This window comes from Carlito syrichta, unplaced genomic scaffold (assembly GCF_000164805.1).
Source record: "Carlito syrichta isolate Samal-C Ts95f unplaced genomic scaffold, Tarsius_syrichta-2.0.1 Scaffold308352, whole genome shotgun sequence".
NCBI classification, from domain to species: Eukaryota; Metazoa; Chordata; class Mammalia; order Primates; family Tarsiidae; genus Carlito; species Carlito syrichta.
Window position 1 is genome coordinate 474614 of NW_007252448.1, and position 17660 is coordinate 492273.

At 34.7% G+C, this 17660-nt stretch overlaps 1 protein-coding gene across 3 annotated transcripts in view; it reads left to right on the plus strand.

Moving 5' to 3' along the window:
* AHI1 (Abelson helper integration site 1) overlaps positions 1 to 17660 on the plus strand; it is a 204428-nt gene that overhangs the window by 64353 nt on the left and 122415 nt on the right. For all 3 annotated transcript variants that reach the window (XM_008065442.1, XM_021716221.1, XM_008065440.1), the window contains exons 16-17: positions 629 to 759; positions 1826 to 1966. In XM_008065442.1, the coding sequence (XP_008063633.1) occupies positions 629 to 759; positions 1826 to 1966 (272 nt within the window). The remainder of the gene's footprint in view (positions 1 to 628; positions 760 to 1825; positions 1967 to 17660) is intronic.

The following is a 17660-nucleotide window of genomic DNA, read 5'->3' on the forward strand; positions in this document are numbered from 1 at the left end:
TTTGTTGAGTAAAAAAAGCAGGTTGCAGAGCAGATTACCTCTCTGTAAACCCAGGATGGTAATAGTAACTGTGGCACATAGTAACTGCTGAAACAGGGTTAGTCATTACTCATAAGTGAAAAAATACAGAAGACTGTGTACCATATTTCATAGATGATTTAGTAATATGCTTTATCTAATATTTCTCCAAGGAGTCTGTATTCCTTCTGTGATTTTTAAGATTTATCATGTCGTAGAAAATTTAAGAGTGTGAACCTTTAAGAGTATGAAACCTCTATCCATTTTTTAGTAACCAGCTCAAATGCTACTTCCACAAAGTAGTCTCTCTTTCTGTAGCTAAAATTAATTCCTCTTACTAAAATGTATAAGTACTCTTTTTGTTCTTTTTTGTGGTACTTTCTACATTTACCTTCTATTTTACATTGATACATTCTTCTCTCTCCTGCTAATTTGTAAACTCCCTAGACTCTGGGACTAGTTCATCTTTATTCTTTATCTGTTATATGTTTCCCATATAACAGGTTCCCCAAAATTGTTTGTTGAATGGAAATTAAGTATTTAAAAGAAAAGATTTTCTGCCACAAGTCATTTAAGATAGGTTACATTTGTAAAACATTTTTGTTTATAGATTAGCAGCAAGGAAATTTGTAGGTGCAGCAAATTATCGGGAGAAGATTCATAGTACTTTGACACCATGTGGGACTTTTCTCTTTGCTGGAAGTGAGGATGGTATAGTATATGTTTGGAATCCAGAAACAGGTAAATATTTATTGAATTTCAAAAATCTTTTGGGGGTTTGAAAAAGTGTAAAAACTCTACTTTTTTGGAATAATTTTTTAGGAAATTCTGATTTCGGGTTTTTTATTTTTTTAGGATTAGAAAGCCGTTAGTGGAAATCAGCTGCTGTCTAAACTGATATTAAATTATGTTCCTTACTATTTTTAATATCCTCATGCATTTAGAATTTCATATTATAATTCAAGGCTTATTCTTTACTTAAGATATTGCTGATCTTAGAGAAGTATTTAATGAGGACTGTAGTAGAAAATGCAAAATGTTATAAACAGAATTTGGAATATAACTAGTTAGACAAATGGTTAAACTTCTATAATATATTTTTATTAGTAACAAAACATTCTTGTGAAGGTTTTTGATGTTTGTAACTTAAATAGCAGCGTACCTGAATTACTGCATTTTAGTTTTTTTCTAATAAAATAAGCTATTCCATGGGAAGTTCACTTACGCCTCACCTTTGCTTTTCAAAAGATGCTAAAACTACGTAAACAGTTTTTAACAAGAAATCAGGAGAATTTTATAAAATCTTCCACAGACCTCTGCTGTAGGCATCTTTTAGCCATAATCATAGGTATCTTTCAAGCAGATGGTACTTCAAACAGCCTTGGTGGGGGGATGCAGAAAAATTAATCCTTCACCGGAATTTGCCCAACTAGAGTTTCTTTAGTTTTAGAGTTCTTTAATTCCTTCCCTAATTCTGCAAGCAGTTGTTAGTTGGAGATTGTGCAGCTCTGTCAGATCTCAGATTCATATGCCTCTCTACTTTGTTCTAAGCACTTTGTCTTTATTTTATGCCTTGAAACCTCAGTGAAGAGATTGAATTGAAAAGTAGAAAATGGAGGGCCAACAGAATGCAGAGTAGAGATAATTATTTAATACAGTTACTCAAGCAATTATAAGTAGTTGAGGTTTTCATATAAATAATATGAGCTTCATTGTTACTAAAAATACTTTCTAATAAGTTGCAAAATAATCGTATAATGAGAAATATCTGACACAGTACAAATCATTGAATCTGTTTTTTATTTAGGAGAGCAAGTAGCCATGTATTCTGACCTACCATTCAAGTCACCCATTCGAGACATTTCTTATCACCCATTTGAAAATATGGTCACATTCTGTGCATTTGGGCAAAATGAGCCAATCCTTCTTTATATTTATGACTTCCATGGTAAGTCCACTGCTTGATAAGTAAAGAGTACTTAGATAACTTTTATATTTAGATGGACCCAGGAATTATGAGCTCTGTGAAATCTGTCAACTTTTGTATTTACAAGTCTCTCTTGAATATTCTGTAAAATACTTAGATTGTATTACATTATAGCATTTGATTTTCCTGTAAGCATAATTTTAATGAAATTTATATTTTGGCAAGAGTACACATAGTGGTTTGCACTCTTATGTTGGAATCACAGAGTGGTAACCACCACTTTTCTTTGCAAATCAATTGAAATAAAATTCACGTAAAAATTGTTTGGGGATATGTTAACTAAATTAAAAAAGTAAATATCACTTGAGAAATAATGTTTTCAGTTGAAAATCAAGTTAATTTTTATTCTATCTTTTTCTTCTTACTAAAACACATAGTTTTAGTAAGCTATAGTTTTAGAGTTTCTTAACATAAAAAATAGGCAAGAAAATCAAATGTCAATGAATACAAGATCTGAATTAGAAATTTAATCTTTTTCAATCCTAAAATTATACAATTTTATTATTCTGAGAAATAATAAGGAAATAACTTTGAATAAATTTTTCAGGAATAGTATGGCATTCTAAGATTATTTGGATTTATATTTTTTTAAATTTCTACTCTGAAATTAGGATTTCGTTGTTCTGCATTATCTAATAGTGCTTGCATTCTCAAAATTGCAATTCTGTTTTCTTCATATATTCTTATACAAAAATAAAACATCTTCATTAGTGTTTTTTATTTGCTTAGAATGTTATATATCATCATTCACTGTCTGATAAGCTAAAATTACACACATGTATAGTTACACATATATTATAAATGCATAAATATATGTATATAGGTCACACTAATGTGGAATTATTTGGACAAAGTGTTTTAAATTAGTGAAATATGAACAGTTAAGCTCAGTAAGTTAATACAGATTGAATTGGCTAATGGTTGTGATAAGTGCTGAGTTATTAGACAACTTGGTTATAAACTTGAAGTTCTTGATCTTGATGGATTATATTATGCCTTTCTAGTAAAGTATATTAGAAAATAATGCATAAAATCAAGATGTTTTAAAGACCTTCCAAAGAAGAACTAATTTTTACAACACATATTCAGATTTATAGAATACTATTACTAATCGTAGAATTGTCAAGTAACACAATAGCACATACTATTATAAGCAAATGTTAGCAAAATAAATACCACCCGAGTATAGGAAAAGATAAATAGATTTCTTAAATCATCCAATGTCTAAATCCGGTATCTAGTTCTAACATGTATCTTGAAATACTTCTTTGTATCCACTCTAAATCTACACACAAACGAAGAGAATTATACCCAAGTACTTCATATTTGGAACTGTTAGACAGGAAATAGGCAGCACAGTGATTTCCTCAGACCCTTAAGAAGTTTCACAATAGTCTTCATTCAATTTCTAATTTGCTTTTAACACTTTTGAAATTTTCACTACAAAAACAAATTAAAGTTCCACTCAGTCTTTTTTTTTTTTTTTTTTTTTTTTGAGTTGGAGTCTCACTCTGTCGCCCAGACTGGAGTGCAGTGGCCGCTCCCGGCCATCGCAGCCTCGACCTGCCGGGCTCCGGCGATCCTTCCGCCTCAGCCTTCCGAGTAGCCAGAATTACAGACATGTGCTACGACGCCCGGCTAATTTTTTGATTTATTGTAGAGATGAGGTCTCGCTGCCCAGGCGGGTCTCGAACCCACGGGCTCAGGCAATCCACTCCACCTCAGCCTCCCAAAGGCGTGGGATTACAGGCTGAGCCACCGAGCCCGGCTCACTCAGTCTTTTTTCTTCAAGTAGTTTATATTTCGTCATTGACAGGGGATTTTATTATTAATTAGATTAGCCCAGGATAGTTATGTTTGCCAATTTGGTTTTGAGACAGTAGTCAAAGAAATCCATTCTAGAAGTTTAGTAGAAAGACCAAAGTATTCCAGGAGTACAAAACATAGGTTTTAGGCTTTATTCTGTTAGTGACTTTGCACAAGCTTCTTGCCTTCCTGAAGCTCCATTTTCTTATCTATTAAAAGATACTGCAGTTCTAGTGTTTGTCCTACCTAAGAGAGTTGTTTGTGAGGGTACTATGAGACAGTGACTGTGAATGTGCTTTGTAAATTTATAAGCACTGTATTAGAGCAAACAAAAGATAAAATGGAGTGTTATCTTGCTCATCCAACCAGTACACACTTGACTTTATAGGAACTTATGTTTTAATATACTGATAAGCATCTCTATATAGAATGGAATTGAAAAGAGGTATTTTTTTTCTTTCTCTCTTACTTTGTTGATCAACTTTTTCCTTTTACTTATTAAAATGCCATGCCTTCTCATGTCAATTTATTTAAAAATTAATACGTTAAGAACATAATTATTATATCCACATTGTCTTACTATGGAAGAGGGAAGATTTCATGAGCATTTTATAGAAACTAACATATTCAAATAGGCACATGAAATTAAAATTATTTTATGCGGTATACACAATTTTTGATACATAAACACACCTTTACAAACAAAGCTCAAAATGTTTCAACACATTTTCCCAAAGTCTTTGCTGCTGATTTTTAAAAAGAGGAAGCTTAGGAAGAAGTTAAATAATCTCAAGCCATCCAAGATTTAGCAGAGTGAATGATATAGATCCATAAGAAAATGAAAAGTTGTTTAGATTCTAAAATATTTTACTCAATTAAATGCAGGCCAGAGTCATCAAGCTTGTATTTGATCTTTAAATTTTTCATTGAAAATTATAGTATTTATTATTGATCTATTATGGTTTTGTATCATATTTTATTTTTTATACAGGAATATCATGCCCAAATTTTCTTTTCTGAAAAACAAAATTTACATGTGGCTTTGTACAAATTTTTAACGGTATAAATTCAAAAGATACAGAACAGTTAAATGATTTTTAAATAGTGTTTATCAGATCTTCTGATATTTTTCAAGGAAAATGGAGTAAGCTGATTTTTTTTATAAGTTAAATAAGCTGAGAATGAGAGACCACAGTGGTAGCTAAATGTATCATCTATCTTTCAGTTCTAGCAAAGTCTGTGAAGAGTCAGCAAGCATCTTTCTCTGTTAAGCATATGTTCAGGTTGTGGTCTTTCGGGTCTTTCATTCTACTGACTTTTTGCTTTTTTTGGTAAGAAATATGATTTTTACTTTCAGAAGGTAGTTTTATTTGCCTGATGTTGAAAGGGTTAATCATCTAGTAATACAAAATTTAGTCACAGAGTACCACAAATAATGTACTTTTAGGATTCCCATAATAACAGTGCCAGTCAGAGAAACGGCTTCTACTGAATTAAAATTATGAAATTAGACTTTAGCAGTTAATGTTTTGTTATTAATCAATATTTATCTACCTCAGTCTCTAGGATGCTTTTCTACATTTAATAATAATTATAGCTAATACATACATGGCACTTTCTATGTTCTTGGTACTATGTTAAGTACTTTACATATATTTATTTTAGTTTTCACAATAATCCTATTACATGGGGCTATTATTATCCCCATTGTACAGGAGCCAGGGTTTAGATTGATACAGTCTGGTCTTGAGTCCATGCTCTTATTTGCTACACTAAGTTGCCTTTTCAGCAAATTTCCTGAAATATTAGCCTTTGAATGCCTAGTAATCAAACTTTTTTTTTCTGCAGCACCATTTTCTCTCTGCTGCTCTATGAAGTGTGTGGTTTCTTCCATATTTTCTATATATTTTAGGAGGCAAAAGTGGAGGCTTTTCATCTTTTTTTTTTTTTCCCCCAACACCTAACCTGAATACTGACACATAATGAATATGTGTATAGTAAGATCAAGTATAATTTGGTAAATTCTTAGCATTATTTGATAATCCCAGGTAATTGGCCTACTTTTTCACTAGGTGGCAATGTTTCCTCTGAACCAGTATTAACTCTGGAGTGCCTCTTAGTCATAGTCTTAGGCAAAACAAATCTTTATTGAATGCCTACTGTGTGCCAAGTTGAGCTGGTCTGTGAACCACAGGAATCAGACTCAGATTACCATCTTCTTTTCTAGTCCTTTGTGCTTCTTAAGAAGATGATTAAACCTCTAAAAGAACTTTAAAGTGAAAAGCTATTTCTACCACTGACATGATTTTATTAATACAGTCCATATGCATTAATGATTACAATTGTCATTGTTCATAACTTTATTTTTCACATTGTGGTATGCTTTACCACAGTTCAGGATAACCTTTACCTTTAGATTTCTATAAAATTTTGTTATATAACTTGCTCATTGACTAAAAAGCCTATGATGCTTATAATGTCTAACATAGTACCTGGCATATTACTAATGTATAATACGTGTTTATATTACCATTTAAAATCCAGAAGAATAGGATTGACTTTCCTACTAAATTTGTCTTAAATTTTATAAAACTATATACTGAAAGTCATCATCAGTTATTTGGGCTAATAATAACAGAGGTAGTAGCTGACATTAATCAAACATTTGCTGTGTGTCTGCCACTCTTATGACCATTTTACATAGATTGTCTCATGTAGTTCTTCTAAAACTTTTCCAGATAGGTACCATTATTATCCATATGTTGCTGATGGTGAAACTGAGGCAAGGGAAAACAAAGTAATTTTCCTATGGTAATACAGTTAGTAGTACAGTCGCCCTTTGCTTCCAGGCTGTCTGACTCTAGAACCCTTGCTCTTAAAGTGTTAACCTTTTGTCTATTTACTTAGTCTTTACATTTCCTGTATCATGAAGTAAATTAAGAGTACACCTAACTATTCCTATAGTGAAATGTGTTGTTATCTTTTTTTGCTTTTGTTTGTTTGTGAGTTTGTTTTCAATTTTAATATTTAGGAGAACCCCTTAAGAAAGGTAGTTTGCTTTTCTGGTATTATTATTAATAGTTCATGCCTTTAAAAACTGGGGAGATAAGCTGGGCTTGGTGGCTCAGCCTGTAATCCCAGCACTTTGGGAGGCTGAGGTGAGTGGATTGCATGAGCCCGCGAGTTCGAGACCCGCCTGGGCAACTTGGTGAGACCTCATCTCTACAATAAAATAAAAAATTAGCTGGGCGTGGTAGCTCATGCCTGTAGTTTCAGCTACTTGGAAGGCTGAGGTGGAAGGATCGCCGGAGCCCAGCAGGTCGAGGCTACAGTGGCCGGGAGCAGCCACTGCACTCCAGTCTGGGTGACAGAGTGAGACTACAACTCAAAAAAAAAAAAAAAATTGAGGGGATAATTTATAATTATGACATACTTAAGCATTATATTCTCAAAATACAAATTTCCATTAGTATGTAGTTTCAAATTTTGATGTAACTACTTTTCTTTTTTTGGACTTATTCTTTTTTAATTATAAAGATAAGGGGTACAATTCAGGTTAGGTACATAAGTGGTCATTGTAAAGGTAAAGTTTGGGCACCCTTATTGATGTTATGTGCCCCGCTTCCTCCCCTGACAGTGTCCCACTACTGCCAATCCCTTTCTTATAGTATTATGAAAATGTTCAGGGTCCACTTACGAGTGAGTACATGTAGTACTCAGATCTTTGTTTCTGTGATCAATCACTGAGTAATATAGACTCTAATTCCATCTGAGTTGCTGTGAAATTCATAATTTTTTACAGTATTTTTTGCAGTAAGCTAATGTCTAGTCAAAATAAATTTAATCCACGGTTTTACATATAATTTAATGGTTTTTCTTATAATACTGATGATGAATGATTCAAAAACAAATTCAGATATTATAATTCTCATATACAATCATGCCATACAAATATCACTGATTGTAAGGCCAAGGTTTAAATATTTATTTTTAGCCCATTAGGAGAAGTTGAGAGAAAGAAATGCCACATTTTAAGATATGCTGAAGCGATCTATTTCTTGGTCATATTCTGAATTGTCTATTTTAATATCCTGTGTAATACATACTTTGATTTGAATGTTTATGTATTTCAAGAACTCACAACATATTGAAAACTTAGTCAGCTTAATGTTTTTTAGCATAAACCAGAGCCCTGAATTCATCATCCAGGCATATTAAAGTGCACCAAGGAGGAAGGATGGTATGATGCCAATAGACACCAACAGTGTTTGTAAGAAAGATTAGAGTAGGAGTGAGAGCACTGAGGTTCTAGACAAATGCTGCCGCTCTCTGTTTGACCTTGATCTTTTCTTCTATCTGTTTTTCTCTTGGAAAATTAAAATAGCACTCACTCTATTTTATCTCAGCAATTTTATCAAAGGATCAAATGAAACTATAAAGTGAGGTATGAAGCATAGATACATACCTTGTTTTATTGTGCTTCACAGAAAACTGTGATTTTTACAAATGGGAAGTTTGTGGCAACCCTGCATTCAGCAATTCTGTTAGTGCCATTTTTCTATCAGCATGTGATTACTTCTTGTCTCTGTCACATCTTGGTAATTCTCACAATGTTGCAAAGTTTTTCATTATTTTTATATTGTTATAGTGATCTGCGATCAGTGATTTTTGAGTTACTACTGCAATTGTTTTGGGGTGCCACAAACCACACCCAGTAAGAGACAGCATACTTAATCTTTAAGTGTTGTGTATGTTCTCACCATCCCACTGACTGGCCATTTGCCTATTTCTCTCCCTCTCCTTGAGATTCCCGACTCCCTGAGACACAAAATTATTAAAATTAGGCCAATTAATAATGCTACAATGGTCTCTAAGTATTCAAGTGAAAGGAAAGGTTGCACATCTCTTACTTTAATCAAAAGCTAGAAATGACTCAGTTTAGTGAGGAAATCATGTCAAGAGCCAAGAGAGCCTAAAGCTAAGCACCAAATAGTAGCCAAGTTGTGAATACAAAAGAAAGTTCCTGGAGGAAATTAAAAGTGCTACTCTAATGAGCTCGTGAATGATAAGAAAGTGAAACAGCCTTACTGCTGATGTGAAGAAAGGTCGAGAGGTCTGGATAGAAGATCAAACTAACTACAACATTCCTTTAAGCCAGATCCTAATCCAGAGCAAGGCCCTAACTCTCTTCAGTTCTATGAAGACTGAGAGAGGAGAGGAAAAAAGTTGGAAGCTTAGCAGTTCATGAGGTTTAAGGAAAAATGCCATCTCCATAAAATAAAAATGCCGGGTGAAAGCAGCAATTGCCATTTTGCAGCAAGTTATCCAGATGATCTAACTAAGATAACGGATGAAGGTGGCTACACCATAACAACAGAGTTTCAGTGGAGATGAAACAGGCTTATATTGGAAGAAGATGCCTTCTAGAACTTTAATGCTGGAGAGAAGTCAATGACTGGCTTAAAAATGCCCGAGGACAGGGTGACTCTTGTTTGGGGCTAATGCAACTATGACCTTAACTTAAACCACTGCTCATTTACCATTCTGAAAATTCTAGGTCCATTAAGAATTATGGTAAATCTACTCTGACTGGGCTCTGCAAATGGAAAAGCAAGGCCTAGGTGACAGTACATCCATTTGCAGCGTGGTTTGCTGAATATTTTAAGTTCTACTACTTGGAGACCTTGAATGGATGAGGGATTGCTTCTTGTGGATGAGCAAGGAAATAGTTTCTTGAGATGACATCTACTCTTGGTGAAGATACTCTGAACATTGTTGAAATGACACAAAGGATTTAGAATATCACTTAAATTTAGTTGTTAAAGAAGCAGCAGGATTTGAGAGGGTTGACTCCATCTTTGAAAGAAATCTTACCGTGGGTAAAATGCCATCAGACAGCCTTGCCTGCTGCAGAAAAATCTTTTGTGAAAGGAAGAAGCAATCAATATGTTAAACGTCAATGTTGTCTTGTTTAGAAAAACTGCCACAGATACTTCAGCCTTCAGCAACCAACACCCTGCTCAGTCAGCAGCCATTAACATCGAGATAAGACCCTTCACCAGCAATTAGAACTTGCTGAAGGTTTAAATGATCATGAGCATTTTTTAGCAGTAAAGTATTCTTTCAATAAAGGTATGTAGATTTTTTAGATACAATACTATTGCATACTACTTTTATATACACTGGGACATTTAAAGATTTACACAACTTACTTTATTTTGATATTTACTTCGGTGCAGTGGTCTGGAACCAAACCCACGTATAACCCCAAGTTTTGCCTGTGTTATTGGAGTTCATTAACTAGGCTGCAGTAAGGAAAGCCTAGCTATTTTTTGTAGCAGCGTATGTGTCACACACTTTCAGTTGAATGACATGGTGTGTGGCAGTTGATGATGGAATAGGAAACCAACAAAAGGAGCCTAGCATGTACTGCAGGGGGTTTGCGGATAGGTTATTGTATTTTGGTGTCCGGCTAATGTAGTTGCCAAATGGTGGTAGATGCTCTCCCATTTGCTTGGGTATGGGACTTGAATCTGCTATTCATTCTTGTATAGCATTTAGAACAGTTTTATCAGTAACACTTCAGAATTCTACTTGACGTATAAAATATGTCAAGGAAATACAGAATTGTTAGCAGGCCCTGAAATACACCCGGGTTACCAGAATTGAAATTTTACTCTATAGAACTTTTTGGATTCATTTGCTCAGTATCTTAAGATTAGCTTGAAGCTGGAATAAGTCATACCAGGAAAAATCCAATAAAAATATTATAAGCTCTTGAAATTCACTATAAGATGTTAGAGAAAAGGCTTGAGGATGCTGCATAACTGCTAAATTCTGGGAAATTAGAGAAGTAGAATTGTCAGCTTACAAGAATCATAATGTAATTTGAAATATGCTTTATAAGTAAAGGAATTAGCTATTCAGTAAGATGACTATGTACAATAACAGGACTATTTATAATAGCAATTCTTGAAACAAAAGAATTAAATGGTGAACTAAAGGGAAGTCTTACTGTTAATATAGTGTAAGAGAAAGAATATGTTGTGATTTTAGTTGTGTTTTATTATAACGTCAATACCATAAGTAAACATTTTAATAATAGCAAGCCTAGTATTTGGTTCAAATGTAAAGGACAGTGAATTAAAATATCTTTTTTCCATCTTTCTTCTATGTAGATAAAAATCTGAGAAACATTACTTTTTATAATGTTTAAATTCAGAACATACACAAAAGCATTGAGCTTGTAACGTAACTCAAAGGATTGTCATTTATAAAAACACCTTAAGAATTTTTTAAATTTTATAAAATTGAGAATTCCAAATGATAGCCTATTGGGGGTAAATTTAAAAGCAATTTGATGGATATAGTATTTTCTTTAAGCAAATGCAGTTGCCATCTGTATGCTTAAAGCATCTTGTCCACTTCTTCATCTACCACAGCATCTTGTAGTTATTTGTTCACTTCCAAAAGGTTGAAATCCAAAGAGGGGCCAGTATCTTTGTATTTCCAGAGCCTGCTCTAGTTCAAGAAGTATGATAATTCCTCAAAAAGTGATGAAAGTATGCTGGGCTCGGTGGCTCAGCCTGTAATCCCGCGCCTTTGGGAGGCTGAGGTGAGTGGATTGCCTGAGCCCGCGGGTTCGAGACTGCCTGGGCAGCGAGACCTCATCTCTACAATAAATCAAAAAATCAGCCGGGCGTGGTAGCGCATGCCTGTAGTTCCGGCTACTCGGAAGGCTGAGGCAGAAGGATCGCCGGAGCCCAGCAGGTCGAGGCTGCGGTGGCCGGGAGCAGGCACTGCACTCCAGTCTGGGCGACAGAGTGAGACTCCAACTCAAAAAAAAAAAAAAAAAAAGTGATGAAAGTGTGGGGATGAGATTGTTAAACTTATAAATTCTAAACATATCAGGTTAGGTCAGAGCTAAGGTTATACATGCAAAGTTAAATTGGCACAAAGAAGAGTAATGATGATGTAAACAATTATGGTTGTTTAATTACAACTTCATGCTTTAGCTGTGGCCTATGTAAAAGTATTTTAGATACCACTGAAATGTTAAAAGCATAGAGCTTGAAGGACTATCAGAAGTCTTTTTTTTTTCCCTAAGAGACAAGGTCTCCCACTGTCACCCAGACTAGAATGCAACGGTGTGATCATAACTCACCACAACCTCAGCCTCCTAGGCTCAAGGGATTCTCCTGCCTCATTCTCCCGAGTAGCTGATACCCAAGTATGCACCACCATATTCAGCTAATTTTTTAATTTTTTGTAGAGACGGGATCTTACTTTGTTGCCCAGGCTGGTCTCAAACTCCTGGTCTCAAGTGATCCTGCTACCTTGGCCTCCCAGAGTGCTGGGATTATAGTTATGAGCCATCATGCTCCGCCAGAAGTCATCTATTACCATCTATTTTACAATGAAATAATCTGTATAATCTGATGCAAATAGATTGATGTATGTCTTTGTGGAGAGTAGGACAGGGGAAGGAGCATAAGAATTTATAAGCAGCTTGTTTCTGGTATCTGAAAAAGTAGGTCTTTGTGAATATTTCTGCTGCTTTTCTTATGGCTGCCTTCACAGAACCAGAGGTATTAAAGTGTTTAATTTGACTCCCTGAATGCCAGTCAGATAGCTTTTTTATAGAAAAAAATGTTTAGACAACAGAAGCAGATTTTCATAATTGTTTGTGTTTATTTTTCTTATCTGCCTTCATTTAGGCCATTTAACTTTTTTCTGAAAGGCATCTTAATACCTAGAAAAATAAAGAAGCAGATAAATATTTAGGTTATGCCTTTTGTTATTTGTTACCAGTTTTTAAAAAAATCTTTTTTTAAGAATGAAAAATAACACGTTTAGTATGTCACAAAGCTTAGAAAATACAGTTTGACAAAAAGAATAATATGAAAAATATTATTCTTATAATATTTATTATTATAATAAAATCCCACTGACCTTTGTAACTGTTGCTTATATCAGTGTATGTGTTTCTGGGCCATTTCTGTGCCTGCCCACTCACTTAGAGGTAAAAGTGAAATCATGGTTGGCAAGTACAGTATGTCTGCGAACAACGAGTTAGAAAGTGATATTAAATAGATAAACCCAGCTTTACATTCCGTACGTGCAGGGGAAAAAAATGTTAGGGCAATTTTAAAAAGCAAATAAGACAAAGATCATGGACAACAATGTGCGTTTGTTGGTTTGTTCATTCCTGAAACCCATCTACTAATGTTAAACCTTCCAAATTCCAGTTCATAAAGCACTTTAATATCTTTTACAGCTTTAAAGTTTCTCTTGTTCTGTAAGCAGTCTTTGAATATTTGAGAGTAAGATAAATGTTCTCATTCTTCTGGAAAAAAAAGTTTAAAATATGTACTATACTGAAAAGACACGGACATAGTCAAAGACAAAGTTAAACCCAGAAAAATCTACAGAGAAATGCCTACACATCTATTTAAGAACAATAATCGGTACTGAGGAATATACATCACTGAAAGGGTAGATTGTAAGCAGATCTTCTCACTTGATAATGTCTTCTGGTACTCGCCATCATCAAGGTTTGCAGGGAGACAGCACCAGTTATTGAGCTTTTCTTCTTTAGAGTGCCTGAATGAAGCAGTGCGTGAATACAGAGGTCAAAGGCCTAAATTTTTGTGTACGCTCTAACTCAAATTCGTAGTTGGTGGAACCAAGGTTAATAACTAATAAAAAAAAAATGATCCTTTTGGGGGGTATACTCACTATATTGTTTTATAAACTATTTTTCTTCCAATTAATAGTATATTATGAACAGTTTTCCATTGTGATAATTATACTTCTGTTCATAATTTTAGTGACTGAATTCCCTTTCATTAAATCAATACATGATAGTTTATTTACACTATTGCTGCACAATTATACTGTTCCATGTTTTTCAACATTTTAAAATACTTTGGTATACACCTAGCTCTCCTTATTTAATTTGTTCCTTTGGGGAAAAATATCTTGAAATACAATGGGTCAGTTCAGCGGACAAAAAAAAAAAATCACCTTTTGTTTTTATTACAAATTTCTTCATTAACTTTTAGTGGGGTTAAAATTTTTTTATTGGCCACGTAGTTATTCTTTTGTGAATTTCCTTTAATGGTTCTTTTCTCATTTTTATGTTGGATTATTTATTTTAATTGATTTTATGGGGACCCTTTGCATATTAAGAATAATTACCCCTTCTATTACCATTTTGTCATTTGCTATTTTGTGAACAGCTTTATTGAGGTATAATTGATATACAATAAGGTGAACATATTTAAATGTATACTCTGACAAGTGTAGGCATTTATACTCTTGTGGGATGATTGCCTCTGTCAAGATAATGGACTTATCTCTCATCCCCAAAAGCTACTTTGTGCCCCTTTGTATTCTCTTGCTACCTCCCCATCACTCCAGGCAACCACTATGAATTTGCTATCATTTTCCAGAATTGTATATAAATAAAACAGTATATATCATGTACTCTTTTTCTGTCTGGCTTTTTTACTCATAATTACTTTGACATAAATCTGTTTTGCATTTTTTAATAGGTCATTCTTTTTATTGTTGAGTGTTTTTTCATTGTATAGATGTACCGCAGTTTCTTTATCCATTCACCGGTTGATGGCCATTGGGTTATATCCAGTTTTTAGCTATTACAAATAAAGCTTCTCCAAATATTCATGTCTGAGTCTTTGTGTGACCTATGCTTTCATTTCTCTTGGATAATTTCCTAAGTATAGAAGGGATAGATCATATTGCAGATGTATGCTTAAATTTTTAAGAATCTGCCAATTTTTTTTTTTTTTTTTTTGAGTTGGAGTCTCATTCTGTCGCCCAGACTGGAGTGCAGTGGCATGCTCCCAGCCACCACAGCCTCGGCCTGCTGGGCTCCGGCAGTCCTTCCACCTCAGCCTTCCAAGTAGCTGGAACTACAGGCACGTGCTACCACGCCGGCTAATTTTTGATTTATTTTTGATTCTCGCCAAATTGCCCGGGTGGGTCTCGAACCTGCGGGCTGAGGCAATCCTTTCTCTTCAGCCGCCCAAAGTGCTAGAATTACAGGGTTGAACCACCATGCCTGGCTCAGTATTTTCATATCCTTGTCAAATTTGAAATGACCAGTCTTTTTAATTTTAGCCATTCTAATAGATAAGCAGTGCTATTTTTTGTGGTTTTAATTTGCTTATTTCTGACTCATGATTTTGAGCACCTTTTTGCATGTTTGTTTACCATCTATATTGCTTCTTCAATGAAGTATCTGCTCAAATTCTTGCCTGCTTTTTATTTTGTCCTATTTGTTTTCTGATACTGAATTTTGAGAGCTTTTTATGTTTTATGTATACATTTGCAGAAATTTTTCCCAGGTTTTTGGTGTGTGTGTGTACGCGCGCACCTGCATGCTTGTTTTCTAATGGTCTTAAAAGTTTGAAAAACAAGCCGGGCTCGGTGGCTTAGCCTGTAATCCCGCGCCTTTGGGAGGCTGAGGTGAGTGGATTGCCTGAGCCCGTGGGTTCGAGACCCGCCTGGGCAGCAAGACCTCATCTCTACGATAAATCAAAAAATCAGCCAGGCGTGGTAGCGCATGCCTATATTTCCGGCTCCTTGTAAGGCTGAGGCGGAAGGATCGCGGGAGCCCAGCAGGTCGAGGTTGCGGTGGCCAGGAGCAGCCACTGCACTCCAGTCTGGGCAACAGAGTGAGACTCCAACTCAAAAAAAAAAAAAAAGTTTGAAGAACAGAAGTTTGAAATTTTGAAGAAGTTCAAATGTCAGTTTGTTCTTTTTATGGAAGTTGCTGTTGTATCTAAGACATCTTTGCCTAGTCCAAGCTATTAAAAGTGTTCTGTTTCCTTCTAGAAGTATTATACTTTTAGGTTTTACATTTAGATCTGTGGTTCATTTTTATTTACTTTTTGTATGGTGTGACGTATGGATTAAAGTTATTATTTATATATATATGAATGTCCAACTATTTCAACACCATTTGTTGTAAAGACTGTCCTTTCTCCATTAATTGCTTTTACACCTTGTCTAGGCTGGGCTTTCTAGTCCATTATACTGATCTACTTGTTTATGCCAGTAACAAACTGTGTTGATTACTGGAGCTTTATAAGACTTGAAGTAAAGTTGCATTATTTCTCTGTGTTCTATTTCAAAGTTGTTTTGTCTATTCTAGATAATTTGCATTTCCAGGTGGATTTTAGAATTTATTTGACAATTTCTCTAAAAATAACCTGCTGGAATTTAGGGTGGGATTGCATTGAATCTACACAGACCACTTGGAGAGAATTGACATCTTACCAATATTGAGTATTCCAACCCACGAACACAGTATATCTGCTTAGGTGCTTCTTCAGTTTCTCTTAGCAATACTTTTAGTTTTCAGTGTACAGTTCTTTCAAATCTTTCATCAGATTTGTCTCAGAGTTTGTCATATTTTTATGCCATTGTAAATGGTGTATGTATGTATGGGATGTGTGGGGGGTGTGTGTGTGTAGGTGTGTGTGTGAGAGCATGTGTGTGTGCCATTTATGAATGGTACATATATACACCATTTATAGTATATCTATATACACACACACACACCATTTATATATATACATTTATATATAATATATATATACTCTTTAATGTGAATTTCTGATTCTTTTTTACTTGTGTATAGACTTAGAGATAATTTTTGTATCTTGAGCTCATGTCTTGAAACCTTGCTAAAGTTAATTCTAGTGCCTTGTCTCTTTAGATTCCGTTTAGATTTTCTACACAGATGAGGGCCCAGGACATGAGAGTGAGTGCCTTTTTATATTTTGTTCCCAACGTGTCTCACTTGCCTCAGTCCAGTTTAGCTCTGCATAAACAATCATATCTGCAAGGAAAGTTTTATTTTTTCTTTTATACTTTTGTCCATTTTTTGGTAGTTTCAAGCAGGAGGGCACATCTGGTCTCTTTTACTCTATTTTGTCAGAGATGGAGAAACTTATTACCTTACATTTGCTTTTAAATTTTTGTGAGAGATTCTTTTATTTTTATGAGAACTCTTTAAATGTTCATGTAGCAAAATCTATTCATCAGTCATAAAAATGTTGACAGCTCTTAACCTTTTCTTACTAGTAATCCTTTGATGAATAATCTAATAAAAGTTATGCGTCTGCTTGCCAGAAACATTTGCATACACTTACAGTTCTGTATGTAACTTCAGTAGTCCACAGGATCTCTGAAGTCTCATCCATTGATACCATGTTATGAATCTCGTTTTGAGATTTGTTTTCTTTCATGTTATGTTTAGAAATGCATGGGAAAGCCTTTGAAAAAACAAAAAGTGCTATACATGTTGTACAGATGCTGTTATACTTGTCGTCTTCATCATCAAAACATTTACTGTTTGAGCCATCTACCCCATTCTGGAGAATTAAACCCAAAATAATAATTATGTTAAGAACCAAAGCTGGTCACTCTTTGTTCAGCTCTGGTGTGCCCACATGGCTCTGTGAGCTATGTATGGCCCCCATGTTTTCTTAGCCTTGGCCCCCTCCCCTACCTTGGGGAGGTGAATCTCTCTTCTCTCCTCTCCCCTCTCTCTAACTTCCTAAATAAACTTTGCCTGAAAACTGGAAAAATAAAAAAAGAACCAAAGTCAGCTATGAAAGTACTTACTCATAATAAGGGAAAATAGAAAACACTGTAAATATAGTCATCTCAGTATGCTCGAGTGTGGGGAGGGCTCCTGGGGATATAAAAATCCATAGATGCTCAAGTACCTTATGTAAAATGTCATAGTATTTGCATATAACCTACACACATCTTCCTGTATACTTTAAATCATCTCCAGATAACTTATAATCTG